This window comes from Budorcas taxicolor, chromosome 1, assembly GCF_023091745.1.
Source record: "Budorcas taxicolor isolate Tak-1 chromosome 1, Takin1.1, whole genome shotgun sequence".
Classification (NCBI taxonomy): domain Eukaryota; kingdom Metazoa; phylum Chordata; class Mammalia; order Artiodactyla; family Bovidae; genus Budorcas; species Budorcas taxicolor.
In genome coordinates, this window is record NC_068910.1 from 164,363,539 (window position 1) to 164,378,836 (window position 15,298).

A 15,298-nucleotide genomic window follows, 5' to 3' on the forward strand; every position below is an offset into this window, starting at 1 on the left:
GTGTATTGACCTTTTAATGTATTTCCAGCTCTTCTGAAAAGGATACTGGAATCCAGTCTTTGCTGACAGTTTCTGAAAGCAGTACGGACGAGGAGGAGGAAGATTTTTTTGACAAGCAACATGTCATTACACTCCCATGGTCAAAGAGTACCTAGTGATCATTCATTACTTTTTCCATTTTGTACCCAGAGTAAAGCAAACCTGAAAAAAGTTATCAAGTGATTACCTGTCCGGGTGATAGGGATTTTTGATTATTGTCTCTGATATTTCAAGGTTTACAGACTAATAAAAATTAGTGAAAATATAAGTATAGGGACTTTTTCTTCCAGATTGCAGATTATGTTAGTAACATTCAATGAAATTTAAAAAATAAGTTGTAACTGTGTCTCCAAGAACTTATCAGAAGGTAGTACTGTTGCAGGAAGGTAGTACTGTTGCAGGAAGGGGGACCCCTTCCAGGGCCTGAAACTGGGCTCTTGTCTAACACTTGGAAATGAATTGTCTGAGGAGACACATGTGCTGACAAAGCAAGAGATTTTTTTGGGAAAGGGCACCCAGGTGGAGAACAGTAGGGTAAGGGAACCCAGGAGAACTGCCCTGCCATGTGGCTTGCAGTCTTGGGTTTTATGGTGATAAGATTAGTTTTCAGGAGGTCTTTGGTCAATCATTTCTAATTCAGAGTCTTTCCTGGTGGTGCACGCATCGCTCAGCCAAGATGAATACTAGTGAGAGGGATTCTGGGAAGTGGACGGACACGTGATGTCTCCTTTTGACCTTTCCCAAACTCTTGTGGTTGTTGGTGGCTTATTAGTTCTGTATTCCTTATCAGGATCTCCTGTCATAAAACAACTCATGCAAATACTTACTATGGTGCCCAGCCAGGGTGGGCAGTTTCAATCAGTGTGCTTCCCCTAACAGTACATGATTATCTTTTTAAAATTAATTTATTTTTATTGAAGTGTAGTTGATAAACAATATTATATAAGTTAGTACATGCTTATCTTTAAAGTAATATTTAATAGTTAAATTATATTTTAAATAATTATATCACCAATGTACATTTGATGGCCTAGTTATGCTCGGCAGTGTCACTGAGACTGGAATCCATTTTTTACTTTGATTAGTTTTTTTCTTCTTGTTGGTGTTTTTGACATTTACAGGTGTTTTGGTAGCATCAAAAGTTGCTGCTAGAAGAGAAAAAGAGGACCTGAAATAAAATGAACGTGATACTTGCCATTCTCTGTTATGGTAAAACAGTCGAATGATCCCTTAATTATCTAATTTTGGGAGGGCCAGTGTGATGGTTCATTTTATGTAGCAACTTGGCCAGGCTAAAGTACTCAGATATTGGTCACACTTTATTTTAGATCTTTCTATAAATGTATTTTTCAGGTGAGATTAACATTTAAATCAACAGACTTTGAGTAAAGCAGATTACTGTCCATAGTAGACTGAGGTCCTCTAAGGAAGAGAGAATTCTGTCTTCAGACTGCCTTCAGGTGAAGCAACCCTTCCCTGGTCGCAAGCCTAGCTGTCTGCCCTGTAGATTTTGAATTTGGTAGCCATCACAACTGGTTCTGTTCCTATGGAGAAGTACAAACTGTGTTTCCCTGACTAGTACAAACACAGTCAGTATGGAGGATTGTTGTGATAGGTTAAAAAAAAAACAAAACCCAAACTACATTTCAAAGTGTTTTGCTAGTCCTGAGTGCTAGTGGACCCTGGGGTTGGTTTGTATTCAAGGTTTCACATAATTTTATAATGAAAGAGCTTCAAAAGGGACAGAAGATGAAAGGAGGATAGTTTTATGGATGTCACTTTGCAAAGTCTTTGGACAGTTTCTCCTTAAGGCATTTGTTGACTTACCAGAGAAACATCCCTACAGGTTGGCATAACCATTATGTCATCACCACAGCATAGTCATATCTCAGGATTCAAACTCTTTTTAATCTGGATAGTATTATAAGATTCTAAATTCTGAGATTCTGGGTAGAGCAGAATCTGATGGTTGCCTAGTATAAATGTATCTTTGATACTTTTTTCATGGCATAATAAATTGTACTGGCATTTGTACACACCATCTACTTACAGGGTAGAAAAGGACGGTACAGAGACCTGTCAGCATTTCCATGTCTTTTAGCATACAAATGCCATTTATATAAAGTGATTTACATAAGTGAACATGAAGTAATCAGGAAAGCCAATTATACTACCAGAATATAATTTTTCAAAAGAAATAACTTTAAGAATGTGAGTCCTCAGTATTGTTATTGTTCTGTTAGCACTTCTTCCACCACAATCCCAAAGAGACACAACAGAGTCACCCTTGAATCTTTATCATTTGTGTCAAAAGCCTTGTGGTGTCTTACCCTGAGGCTGAATTTTAGTATCTGTAGTTAAAACGGGGATTTCCTCTTCACCGGTTCAGATAGGAAGAGCTGCTATTTTTCTTTTCAGTGTGTCTGCTCAGGTTTAAAGTTTCTCGGCTTTTCTTCTTCTCCTCCTTTGCTCTAAGACATCTTCCTTTCCCTTTTGATGAAAAAGAAAATTGTTTCTCTGGGTGCAATTTGTAAAACTCTACTTTTTTTTTTTTCTCAGATGAAATGGTAAGAGATGTTATCCTATTCTCATTAGGAAAGTAGGCCCACTACTCTTCCTTCTGTGTATTCAATCATGGCTTGAATCTTTTATTAACAAGCTCAGAAGGAGATTTTATAATATTCTATTACTTTTTATAATGTAGGAATTTTGAAGTAAAAATTAAGATGATAATTAGTTGTCATTGGTGTGTTTCTGGCCAGAATTTGAAATAAGGAATGAACCATTGACTTTGTCATTTGACTTCTAATATTACATTGAAATTAAACATGAGGGTCCTCTGGGGCAGAGCAGACCCCCTTCTGCCTTTATTTGCTTCCCATAACCACACATTTAGAAAAGTTCCTAATTCATTCATCATTAGTCTAATGAGGAAATAAAAAACTACACAAGATTAGAACCTTTGCCTGAAGCAACTTCAGTGTGTTCTCTCATCTTGGAGATTAAGCTTAAAATCATTGTTAACGGCATGAGCCTAGTTCTCACTGTGGAACTGAGTTACAGACGTTCTAGAAGAATCACAACCATATTCCCAATTCTAGAGTTAGTACAGTGTGCCTCTAGAAACTCCTGGACAAGTGATAACATGATTTTACATGCATATTGGGATTTAGCAATTTATATTCAGACTTGCCTTTGGTGTACAGCCAGGGTAAATCTTGTAATTTTACAATTCTGGCCATACACATGATGGAAACAAAATTAAATTATAGTTGACAATTCAATATGTCTTTTGATACTCATTGAAGTCATCCATATTTGTTGCATTCTGAATGTATCACACAATGCAGGCCAGTCCATGCTTAAGACCACTTCATTCTGTGTTTTATACAGGAGGGGCAAGAAAATTTTTTCTTGAACAGATGACATACACAATGGCTCCATCTCTATAACAAGGCACTGAAATATTTTAAATAATGCCTTGATTCAGAAAAACCAGTTCTCTTTGTCCCTATGATTCAGTTGTTGGAAAGATCTTGAGCAATGCTTATCTCATCTTGACCTTGGGCACATGCCATTTTCTCATCTCCAACGTCTGAAAATGTACCTTCTCAAGAGACTCTTAACTTCCATCTAAATTAATTCCCATTGTTCATTTTATTCCTTCTCGTAGTGTCCTACTTTTTCCTCTGTAACAGTGATAATTTTTAATTTATCTGTGTGTTTTTTTAATGTATATCTCTCAACTAGATGATACAGTTCAACAGAGCATGGAGTTTACCTGTTTTGTTCACCACTCTAAGTTTAGCCCCTATCTTATGCCTGGCTGAGACTGAGTGGTCATTAGTAATGAATGGAGGAATGAAAGAAAAAATGTGCAGGATCCAGTTGATAAGCTGCTTCAATCCCTAACTTTTCCCAAGGAAAGACAGCATAGTATATATAGTGGGAGAAACACAGCTTATCAGGTTACACTGTTTACTAGATGGCAGATCACTTAGTTGAATGTTCCTTTCTGAATTGGAGGAAAAGATACTGACTGGCTTGACTTAGCTCAAAAGATGGTGTGAGTATAAAATGTATTGAGTGCAGAAACCCTTTGGGAACTAGAAAGTGCTGTGCCATGCTAATTGTCATGATTTCTCATGTGTTTACCCTATGTCCATTCAATATACAGACAAATTAACGGGTGGGTTAATTAGTGAATTTAGGGCCAAGTTGACATAAATGACCTATGAAAATCACTCAGCATCAAAAATGAAAACTGCATGAGTGAGTCGGACAATTAGGTTGAATATTGTATAAAGCTGGCATTAATGTTGAAATCTAAATATCTAAATTAATTTAATTACAAATATTTCTGAAACATTATTCTCTGTGTTTATAGGTTTCTTCTATCATGTGTAAATTCAGAGTTTTTAAATATTAAAATTGCACTGGTACTTTATAAACACTGTGCATCATACTTCTGGAAAGGAGAAAATTTGAAAAATACTATTTATACCTCCCCAAATCTGTTTTTATAGAGCATTCTGTTTCATCATAATTTTCATCACTGGTTATTTATTACTAGCCACATTTGCATGAAAACAACCTTTATTTCCTCACAGTTCATCTGTGCCTGTAGTTTATCCCCCACCTAAGTCATAATTCTTTGTTAGTGACACCCTGATTGTTTGCTGGGTAAATGATTATGATGTTGCAAACAGGATTATGGCTTTAGCTGGGAAATAACCAGCAGGCATAGACGAACTTTAAGGAAATAAAGATCCTCCTCTTTTAATGCAAATGTCTTTCATAGTTAAGGAAAAGGAGAGATGGTCTTAATGTTCTTCATGAGGTGACAGTTATGTTTAAAATGAAAAGATTTAATTGATTGATGGGATTATCTTCTGTTTCTTTTTTTCTTTTCAGATACATATACAGTACAATAACATTTATGAAAATGTAGGTGTGAAAGGGCTCTTTTTACACCCTTATTTCTGCCAAAAGGAAGCAATAGCTGAATTGTTTTCTATTCAGAAACAAATACACATTATTCTACATACAAATGCTTAGCAAACTTTCTAGGAGGGAAATGTATTTCATCCCTATTTATAATTACCATGAAATTAAAAGACGCTTACTCCTTGGAAGTAAAGTTATGACCAACCTAGATAGCATATTCAAAAGCAGAGACATTACTTTTCCGACTAAGGTCCGTCTAGTCAAGGTTATGGTTTTTCCTGTGGTTATGTATGGATGTGAGAGTTGGACTGTGAAGAAGGCTGAGCACCGAAGAATTGATGGTTTTGAACTGTGGTATTGGAGAAGACTCTTGAGGGTAGCTTGGACTGCAAGGAGATCCAACCAGTCCATTCTGAAGGAGATCAACCCTGGGATTTCTTTGGAAGGAATGATGCTAAAGCTGAAACTCCAGTACTTTGGCCACCTCATACGAAGAGTTGACTCACTGGAAAAGACTCTGATGCTGGGAGGGATTGGGGGCAGGAGGAGAAGGGGACGACAAAGGATAAGATGGCTGGATGGCATCATGGACTCGACAGACGTGAGTTTGAGTGAACTCCGAAGAGATTGGTGATGGACAGGGAGGCCTGGCATGCTGCGATTCATGGGGTCACAAAGAGTCGGACACGACTGAGCGACTGAACTGAACTGAACTGAACCGAACCGAACCTTATATATTCTAAATAACTCTGAAAGAGATGTTTTAAAGTAAGTTTTGATATAATTTCACATTATTTAGGTAATTGTCATACTTTTATTGGATAGGTTTTGTCTTTATTTATTCAAAAGACCAGAGTTCTTTGACAGTTTCTATGCTTCTATACTAAATCAAATCCCTTATGATTATACAGTGGAAGTGAGAAATAGATTTAAGGGACTAGATCTGATAGATAGAGTGCCTGATGAACTATGGATGGAGGTTCGTGACATTGTACAGGAGACAGGGATCAAGACCATCCCCATGGAAAAGAAATGCAAAAAAGCAAAATGGCTGTCTGGGGAGGCTTTACAAATAGTTGTGAAAAGAAGAGAAGCGAAAAGCAAAGGAGAAAAGGAAAGATATAAGCACCTGAATGCAGAATTCCAAAGAATAACAAGAAGAGATAAGAAAGCCTTCCTCAGTGATCAATGCAAAGAAATAGAGGAAAACAACAGAATGGGAAAGACTAGAGATTTCTTCAAGAAAATAGGAGGTACCACGGGAAAATTTCACGCAAAGATGGGCTTGATAAAGGACAGAAATGGTATGGACCTAACAGAAGCAGAAGATATTAAGAAGAGGTGGCAAGAATACACAGAAGAACTGTACAAAAAAGATCTTCATGACCAAGATAATCACAATGGTGTTATCATTCACCTAAAGCCAGAGATCCTGGAATGTGAAGTCAAGTGGGCCTTAGAAAGCATCACTATGAACAAAGCTAGTGGAGGTGATGGCATTCCAGTGGAGTTATTTCAAATCCTGAAAGATGATGCTGTGAAAGTGCTGCACTCAATATGCCAGCAAATTTGGAAAACTCAGCAGTGGCCACAGGACTGGAAAAGGTCAGTTTTCATTCCAATCCCAAAGAAAGGCAATGCCAAAGAATGCTCAAACTATCGCAGAATTGCACTCATCTCACACGTTAGTAAAGTAATGTTCAAAATTCTCCAAGCCAGGCTTCAGCAATATGTGAACCGTGAACTTCCAGATATTCAAGCTGGTTTTAGAAAAGGCAGAGGAACCAGAGATCAAATTGCTAACATCCACTGGATCATGGAAAAAGCAAGAGAGTTCTAGAAAAACATCTATTTCTGCTTTATTGACTATGCCAAAGCCTTTGACTGTGTGGATCCCAATAAATTGTGGAGAATTCTGAAAAAGATGGGAATACCAAACCACCTGACCTGTCTCTTGAGAAACCTATATGCAATTCAGGAAGCAAGAGTTAGAACTGGACATGGACAACAGACTGGTTCCAAATAGGAAAAGGAGTACATCAAGGCTGTATATTGTCATCCTGCTTATTTAACTTCTATGCAGAGTACATCATGAGAAATGCTGGGCTAGAAGAAGGACAAGCTTGAATCTAGACTGCTGGGAGAAATATCAATAACCTCAGATATGCAGATGACACCACCCTTATGGCAGAAAGTGAAGAGGAACTCAAAAGCCTCTTGATGAAAGTGAAAGAGGAGAGTGACAAAGTTGGCTTAAAGCTCAACATTCAGAAAACGAAGATCCTGGCATCTGGTCCCATCACTTCATGGGAAACAGATGGGGAAACAGTGGAAACAGTGTCAGACCTTTTATTTTTTTGGGCTCCAAAATCACTGCAGATGGTGACTGCAGCCATGAAATTAAAAGACACTTACTCCTTGGAAGAAAAGTTATGACCAACCTAGATATCATACTGAAAAGCAGAAACATTACTTTGCCAGCAAAGGTCGGTCTAGTCAAGGCTATATTTTTCCAGTGGTCATGTATGGATGTGAGAGTTGGACTGTGAAGAAAGCTGAGCGCCAAAGAATTGGTGCTTTTGAACTGTGGTGTTGGAGAAGACTCTTGAGAGTCCCTTGGACTGCACGGAGATGTAACCAATCCATTCTGAAGGAGATCAACCTTGGGATTTCTTTGGAAGGAATGATGCTAAAGCTGAAACTCCAGTACTTTTGCCATCTCATGCAAAGAGTTGACTCATTGGAAGAGATTCTGATGCTGGGAGGGATTGGGGGCAGGAGGAGAAGGGGACGACAGAGGATGAGATGGCTGGATGGCGTCATTGACTCGACGGACATGAGTCTGAGTGAACTCTCGGAGTTGGTGATGGACAGGGAGGCCTGGCGTGCTGTGATTCATGGGGTCACAAAGAGTTGGACATGACTGAGTGACTGAACTGAACTGATACTTAACAAATGAAAGTTGCAAGTGGAAGCATGAGACAAACAGATGCACATTTTAGTTTTCAAAAGTAATCTTCACATCTACCTTCTCCTCTAACCTCTATGCCATAGCTCTGGAAGAATATCTTGCAAGTTAGACTACTGAATCTGTTAGGATTTTAACTTTATATTACAGGAAGTATCAAAGAACAGCGGAATAACATGGTATTTACTTGTATGTAAAGTCTGGGATTAGACAGTCAAGAGTTCATCAGGGAGATGCATCTCGGTGGGTTTTTTCTATCCTCAAAGTCCCCTCATCCTAGGAGATGGCAATTTTTAGCCATCACCAGCTGAGTTTGAGGCAACTAGAAGTAGGACAGTGGGGAGAGCTAGATAGGCACTTCCTCAATGAGGCAGCTTCCTTGAAACTAGTCTCTCTGGAAATCTCACACAAAACTTCTGCTTATATCTTATTGGCCACGTCTTGATGCAAGGGAGCTTAGAAATGTAGCTGCTTAAGTGGTTGTGTTGCTGCTCAGAATAAAACTGGGGTCGTGTCACTGGGGAAGATGGGGATAGCAGATACTGAGGCAACTGGCCTTTCTGTCACAGAATGCTATTCTCATTCTTGATCCACAGCTTCATGCTCTCAGAATATATGGATTTTACATTAATGTGATTTGAAAATACATGATAGAAACCAACCTTTTGAGAATTAAATCACTCAAATTTAAGACACACAGACTTAAATCACTCAATTTCTTATAGAAACCATACTTTTTTTAGTCTGAAAGACATACTGGAGTTACACAAACAGAGACGTCATCATTATTCAGCTTCAAGTTTTCACCTTAGGACTTCTTGAAACACATTTTACATCTCTTTAAAGTTCAGTCTTTGGGCTGGTGCCCAAATCCAATCTGCTTTGGCAAAGACTCAGTGCACTCTGTTAAAAATACTGTGATAGGAAATATTTGTCTCAAATGAATGTTCCAATAGTAGGCTATTTTGAAACCTATGATGGAAATTTTCCTAAGAATACACTGAGAACAAATATAAAATGATTTCTTCTTATAGGACTGTTGAATATTTGTACAATGGAGCCAGAGATTACAGATGCTCTCAGAGATAAAGCCTCAAGATTATGTTCCCATAGGGCACTGCTGAAATCCTTTAGAATACATATAAAATGAGAGATTAATTGCTTTTAAACTGAGTTCTGGGAACTCTTAGTGTTTCTTGATCTGGTTGGGGAGTATAAGTGGGATTGAGTTGCCCAACAAAAGCATCTGTAGTTGGATATTTTTTATATGAATGGGTTCTTTGTAAGATTAAAGAAAGGATTCTAAGAGAAAATTTAGAAATCATTGGTCTAGTGTCTGGGAAGATCTCTGAACGCCATTTCAGGCTGGTATTCTGGGATTTATGTTGTCACGGAATATTAGATGTTAAGATACATGACTGGATTTATATGTCTTTGGTTTAAGACTAGACTCTAGAGAACTATGGAGGGAAGACAGTTTCTCCTGCTCAATTTATTGGAAAGTATTCAAACATTGGAGAAGGAAATGCCAACCCACTCCAATATTCTTGCCTGGAGAATTCCATGGACAAGAGGACCCTGTCAGACTCCAGTCTGTGGGGTCGCCAGAGTCGGACACAACTTAGTGACTAAACAACAATCCAAACATTATCCAACCTTAGTCAGCTGCCTGTATTGCTAGCTGACTTCTAGTTAAAATTTTTTTTCTTCATACACAAAGTGAAAGAAAGTGAAAGTGAAGTCGCTCAGTCGTGTCCGACGACTGACCCATGGTCTGTAGCCCACCAAGCTCCTCCGTCCATGGGATTCTCCAGGCAAGAATACTGGAGTGGGTTGCCATTTCCCTCTCCAGGGGATCTCCCCGACCCAGGGATCAAACCCAGGTCTACCACATTGCAGGCAGACACTTTAACCTCTGCGCCACCAGGGAAGCCCATACACAAAAGCCCACTCAAAATACTGAAAGCAAAATGGGCTTATTTTAATGAGAAGTGGAATTGTGTGGAAATCCAAGAACAGGAACTGTAGAAGAGTTGACCTCACAGGGACTTAGACCTGGACTTGAGACAGTTCTCTTTCCACATAGTTGCGGAAGCTCATGGGTCCCTGATTTGAGGCGGGGGGGAGGAGGGGGTGGCAGGGAGGGGGGGCACATTAGTTTTGTTTCTCCCTCCTGATTGGCTTCTTACTTTCATTTGTGCTTTCTGCTTATGCCCAAGGATTTACTTTATTAATGTTCGTTCAGACCTCTCACTCTTCTCACAGCCTCCCTCAGCCCTATTCAGACAGCTAACAGTTTCAGTCTTTTGTGTTGGTTTTTCAAGTCTAAATCTAGAGAGAGAAGCTAGATTGGTCCAGTTTATATTTTCAACCCAGGTAATGTGATTGCTTAGGGAAGGCCCTGGACTGGGTCAGGCTCAAACAATTGTTTCCAGACCAGGGAGCGCAGTGGAGAAAGGGAAGGACAACTTGTTATAAAACAGGGCCTCTGCACTCAACAGGCCCAGGGCAATGATTTAAGGCTGTTTTGAAAAGAGAAGTGAGTCTGGTATGCCACAGACCTCCCTGAAAGGCCCTCGGGGAAGGAATGCAAAGTCGAAGAGAGGAGGTTTGTAGGACAGTTGTAAAATTGTTGGAGTGGGTGTGAGGAGAGGGACAGTAAAGGGGAGGAAATGGCGGGCTGGTGGCAGGTCAGGACCCTGATGTATGGGAACGGTGCAGGCGGGTACCTTGTCTCAGACAGCAGCAACCTGCCATTCAGGGGCTCTTGTTACCTCCAGGACATGTTCCCAAACATGACCAGAGTATAAATATTACTCTATTCTCAAAGAGCCATTGCTGAAATTGAGTAACCTGGACCTTCGGTCTAAGTTTTTTTCCCTGATGTCCTCATCACAATACTTTTTCATTTCCAGGACTGATCTACTTGACAACTATGAAGTGAAATTTCACACCAAATTCTCCTTGGGGCACAGTATTCTCTGGAGGCCCCAGTGGACTCTCAACAGCAATGTTACAAATGTGGCAGGTGCCCCCCCTTGGCTTGCCTGCCATCCAGAGCCAGATGAGTCTGACAGCCTGTCTCACAGAGTCCCCTTTATTGGTTTTTGAAATAGTCCCATTTTGTTCTTTATAGAGGAGGAACGAAACCTCAACCAGATGCTTGTGATTGAAATAAGGGATAATGATGATAGAACTTTTACCAAGGATATGTCTCCTCCTGCTATCAGATAAATACCAAGGTGAAAATGAGCTGTTTAGCCACAAACAAACATTGCACTAGGGGAAATGGTTTATTTTCCAAGTTTGAAACAATCATACTTTGACAGCATCACTCTCAAGATTTTAGGTTTATTATAACATCATTAAAAACACATTTATTTGGTATTAGTGGAACATAGTTCATTGCACTGTTACATAAAAGACAGATTTGACATTAAACTAGTTAAAAGGTCTCAATTTAATTTTTCATATTTCTAAAAATATTTCCTACCTTTTCATGAATTAAAGTATCTGACTCACAGAGACTTCTTTAAATGAATAAAATTTTATTTTTCTATAAATAAGAATGATAGATTATAATTGTACCAAATGGTCAATTTTTTTTTTTTTTATTGTATGGTGTCTTTTGTTCTAGAAATAGAAACGCTTCAGTTTCTCAACTAGATATAGAGAAATTATTCTGCTTGATTCTACACCACCAGTGAATGTAAATGGTACTTCAGAAGAAGTGTTTTTGCATTTTCTTAATGGAATCCCAACTGTACAAAATTTAAATTGAGCTTAAGCTATTTTTTTTTTCCCTGGAATGAATACCCATTTCAATACTCACCACAGATTTAGTAGGAGATTTGTTAATAAAGGGGCTTCCCTGATATCTCAGTTGGTAAAGAAACCGCCTGCAATGCAGAAGACCCTGGTTCAATTCCTGTGTCAGGAAGTACTGCTGGAGAAGGGGTAGGCTACCCACTCCAGTATTCTTGGGCTTCCCTTGTGGCTCAGCTGGTAAGAAATCTGCCTGCAATGCGAGAGACCTGGGTTGATCCCTGGGTTGGGAAGATACCCTGGAGAAGGGAAACGCTACCCACTCCAGTATTCTGGCCTGTGAGACTGCAAAGAGTCGGACGACTCCATGACTTTCACTTTGTTAATAATGGAGACAGGATTCCTATCTCTTGTTCAACTCAAAAAGTTCCTTTTAGAGAGGGGACAGCATATTGTTATGACTTCCATTGAAAAAGAGACTTCTTTGAACCGATATCCTCATGAGCCATACCTCTCATAATCACTTTTGCTCTCTCTATAGTAAAATTTCTCAAAAGTGGTATCAGTGCCTCATCTCCTGTGTCCTCTTTGACCCATGAAATCAGGCTTTTGTTCTCACCACCTAATCATAGTGTTCTTGTCAATAACAACCTTCATTTCTCTCAGAGCTCACCTTAGCCTCTCAGCATCATTTGATGTGGTTGACTCCTTCATCCTCTTTGAAACTCTTCTTCACATTATCACTGGGGACACCACAGTCTCATGAGTTTTTTTTTTTTTTAAATCTTAGTGACTGTGCCTTTATAGTGTTGTCTGAAATTCCTTTTACTTTTCTCAGCATATGAATATCATGGATATTTCCTGACATATAGGGGAAGAATCTTGTGGCCTCCTGCATCTATATTTTTAAAAAGTCATCCTTTCCATTCTGAAACACATAATTTCACCTTAAAAATCATCCCTTAACTCCGAATTAGGATATTGGCAGGTCCAAAAGAGAAATGTTGATTTTTCTTTGCAAACTGGCTCCTCCTTCACTCTTATTTTTCAGTGACAGCACTGTTCACCTAATTGCTCAGGCTAAAGATACTAGGAGTCACCTTTGAATCTTCCTTTTCTTTTCAGGCATTAACCCATTCTACAGTAACTTCTGTTAATTCTGTCTTGAAATATGCCTTGAAAATTCCCCATCCAACTACTTCCTCCATCATTTCCACCCAATCCACTCCTCTCACACTGGACCCAATAGCTTGACTTCATAAAACAGCCATCATTATCTTTCAAAAATGAAGATTAGATCACATTGTCTCCCCAGCTCAAGCCCCTCTTTGCATTACAGTTAGAACTAAAGTCAAAGTTTCCCAATGTCCACCAACGCTTCGTAAAATCAGGCGCATGCCTCACTCTACAGCCTCATGGCCTACGCTTCCTTGAGCTCCCTGTGCTCTGAGCTGTTATTTGAACTCAAAAAGGTTCTAGCTTTAGGACCACTATACTTACTCTTCCATCTGTGACACCCGCCGCACCCCCCCCCCCCCACCTGCCCCTGCCCCTGCAACCAGATCCTTGCAATGTTTCCCCTTTCAGTTCAGATCTCATCTCAATTATCAGTCAGAGAAGTTAGTTTCTGCTGCTGCTGCTTGGTCCCTCAGTCTTGTCTGACTCTATGGCCCCATGGACTGTAGCCCGCTAGGCTTGTCCACCAGTGGAATTTTCCAGGCAAGAATACTGGAGTGGGTTGTCATTTCCTGCTCTAGAGGATCTTCCTAACCCAGAAACTGAACCTGTGTTTCATATCTCCTGCACTGGCAGGTGGTTTCTTTACCACTAGTGCCTCGTAGGAAGCCCAGAGAAGTTTCACTGGTCTCTTTATATAAAGGGGCCACATATGTCTTCACTCTACCCTCTTATATACTAAATGTTTTTCCTATTATACAGAATGTAAGTTCCCTGAAAGCTGTCTCATTCATAACTGTGTCACTAGTGTGTGTCTGGCACAGAGAACATTAATTGGTTAATATCATCATTAATGAATACTGATTGAATTAAAGATTTTTTTTCTTGGCAAAGATCTGTAGATAGGGGTTGAGAAGAAATTTTCTATTGCAACTTTCTAACATACATTGAGCATTATAATGTGAACATTTTAATTGCCTTACAACAAAGATACCTGGTAAGTACTACCAATATTCCTTATTTCACATATGAAAAAATAGACTCTCAGGATGATTAAATAATGTGCCTAGGCTACTGAGCTAGTAAGTGAGGGTGTTGGATTGCAAATATAGGCCTTCCCATTCTGGAAGTCTATACTTGCCAACGTGTACAATACTTCCTTTCTACTTTTTTCCACTTTAGTGAACTTTTAAAAGAGAGTTTACTATTGATTTATGGAACAGATCTTAATTTCAGGTGCTGGGATTGGATTTTTCATAGTAAAATATTTGAATGTAGCTTTATTATAGTTTAATTCTTTAAAATGTGTGTTCTTGAAAAACAACAACAACAAAATCTCAATTGCCTTCAATAGATCTTGGCTGAATAAAATATCAATAGCAAAATGTAGATGTGTGGAAATATTTATACTCTTGGCATCACAGTGGTCATTTTTCTCCTAAAGGTTGTGTGTGTAATCTTGTCAGTGGTAAAATGTGGTTGGCAGGGGAGCTAAAGCTAGTGTCTGGCTTTTTTTGTCCTTTTTAGGCTCAGGTACTACTTGCATCATCAGATTTCCTAGTATTCCTGACCACAAAACAATTCTGTGAGGTACCTCATTTATATCAGTAGTCAGTATTAGTCACTTAATAAACATTTTTGACAATCCATTATGTGCTAGGCCCTGAAGTAGGCTCTGGGGCTAAATGAATAAACTATGAATCATGCCTCAAGGAATTTGTGGTCTGATCCAGAGGATAGACACATGAATAATTGCACTAATGAATGTAGATTGACCTCACCTCTCTGAGATGTGTGTTAAGGACGTCTTCACAGATGAAGTGATCTTCAATTTGGGTCTTGAGAATGATTTAGATGTTGTCATCTCAGCCAAGACAGTTGAGTGGAGGTTGAAAACATTCTTGGTAAAATTTATGTTACAGAAATGTCCCTCCTAGAGTAGGCATCAATTGACTTTTGGGGTTTCTCATTAATGAGTTCAATAATTATCATTTAGTTATGTATTCAGATAATTTATAGCTTGAAGATGGAAGATTCTGCATTTCCATGTACTAAGGTTATCTTAAGGTTTGATATCAGGTATCAGTATATTCTCTAAGCCCTAGGGATTTGATATTCTGCCCTAAAGGAACAGGAAACAATAGAATCTATTTTCCAATTTATACATTAAGTACTGATGACAGTATGGAAAGAAAGCAAGGGGGACCTCCACTTATTCATGGGGACAAGATGAAGGCAGTCATATATGGCAGCATAGCAGAACAGCAAGGCACTGAATTGTCTTCTCAAATTACTGCAAAAACAGACATCACCAGGGAACCTTAGCTGTCTTCCGTTTTTTTTTTTTTTTTAAACTTTATGGAAGATGGGAAGCAGTATCTATACTATTTGTCGAGATATTTA

At 39.0% G+C, this 15,298-nt stretch overlaps 1 protein-coding gene across 1 annotated transcript in view; it reads left to right on the forward strand.

Annotated features, from left to right (window-relative positions):
* ZBBX (zinc finger B-box domain containing) overlaps window positions 1–155 on the forward strand; it is a 112,008-nt gene extending 111,853 nt beyond the window's left edge. Inside the window, exon 19 of the mRNA XM_052647281.1 lies at window positions 29–155. Within this exon, the coding sequence (XP_052503241.1) occupies window positions 29–155 (127 nt within the window). The remainder of the gene's footprint in view (window positions 1–28) is intronic.
* The last annotated feature ends 15,143 nt before the right edge of the window (window positions 156–15,298 follow it).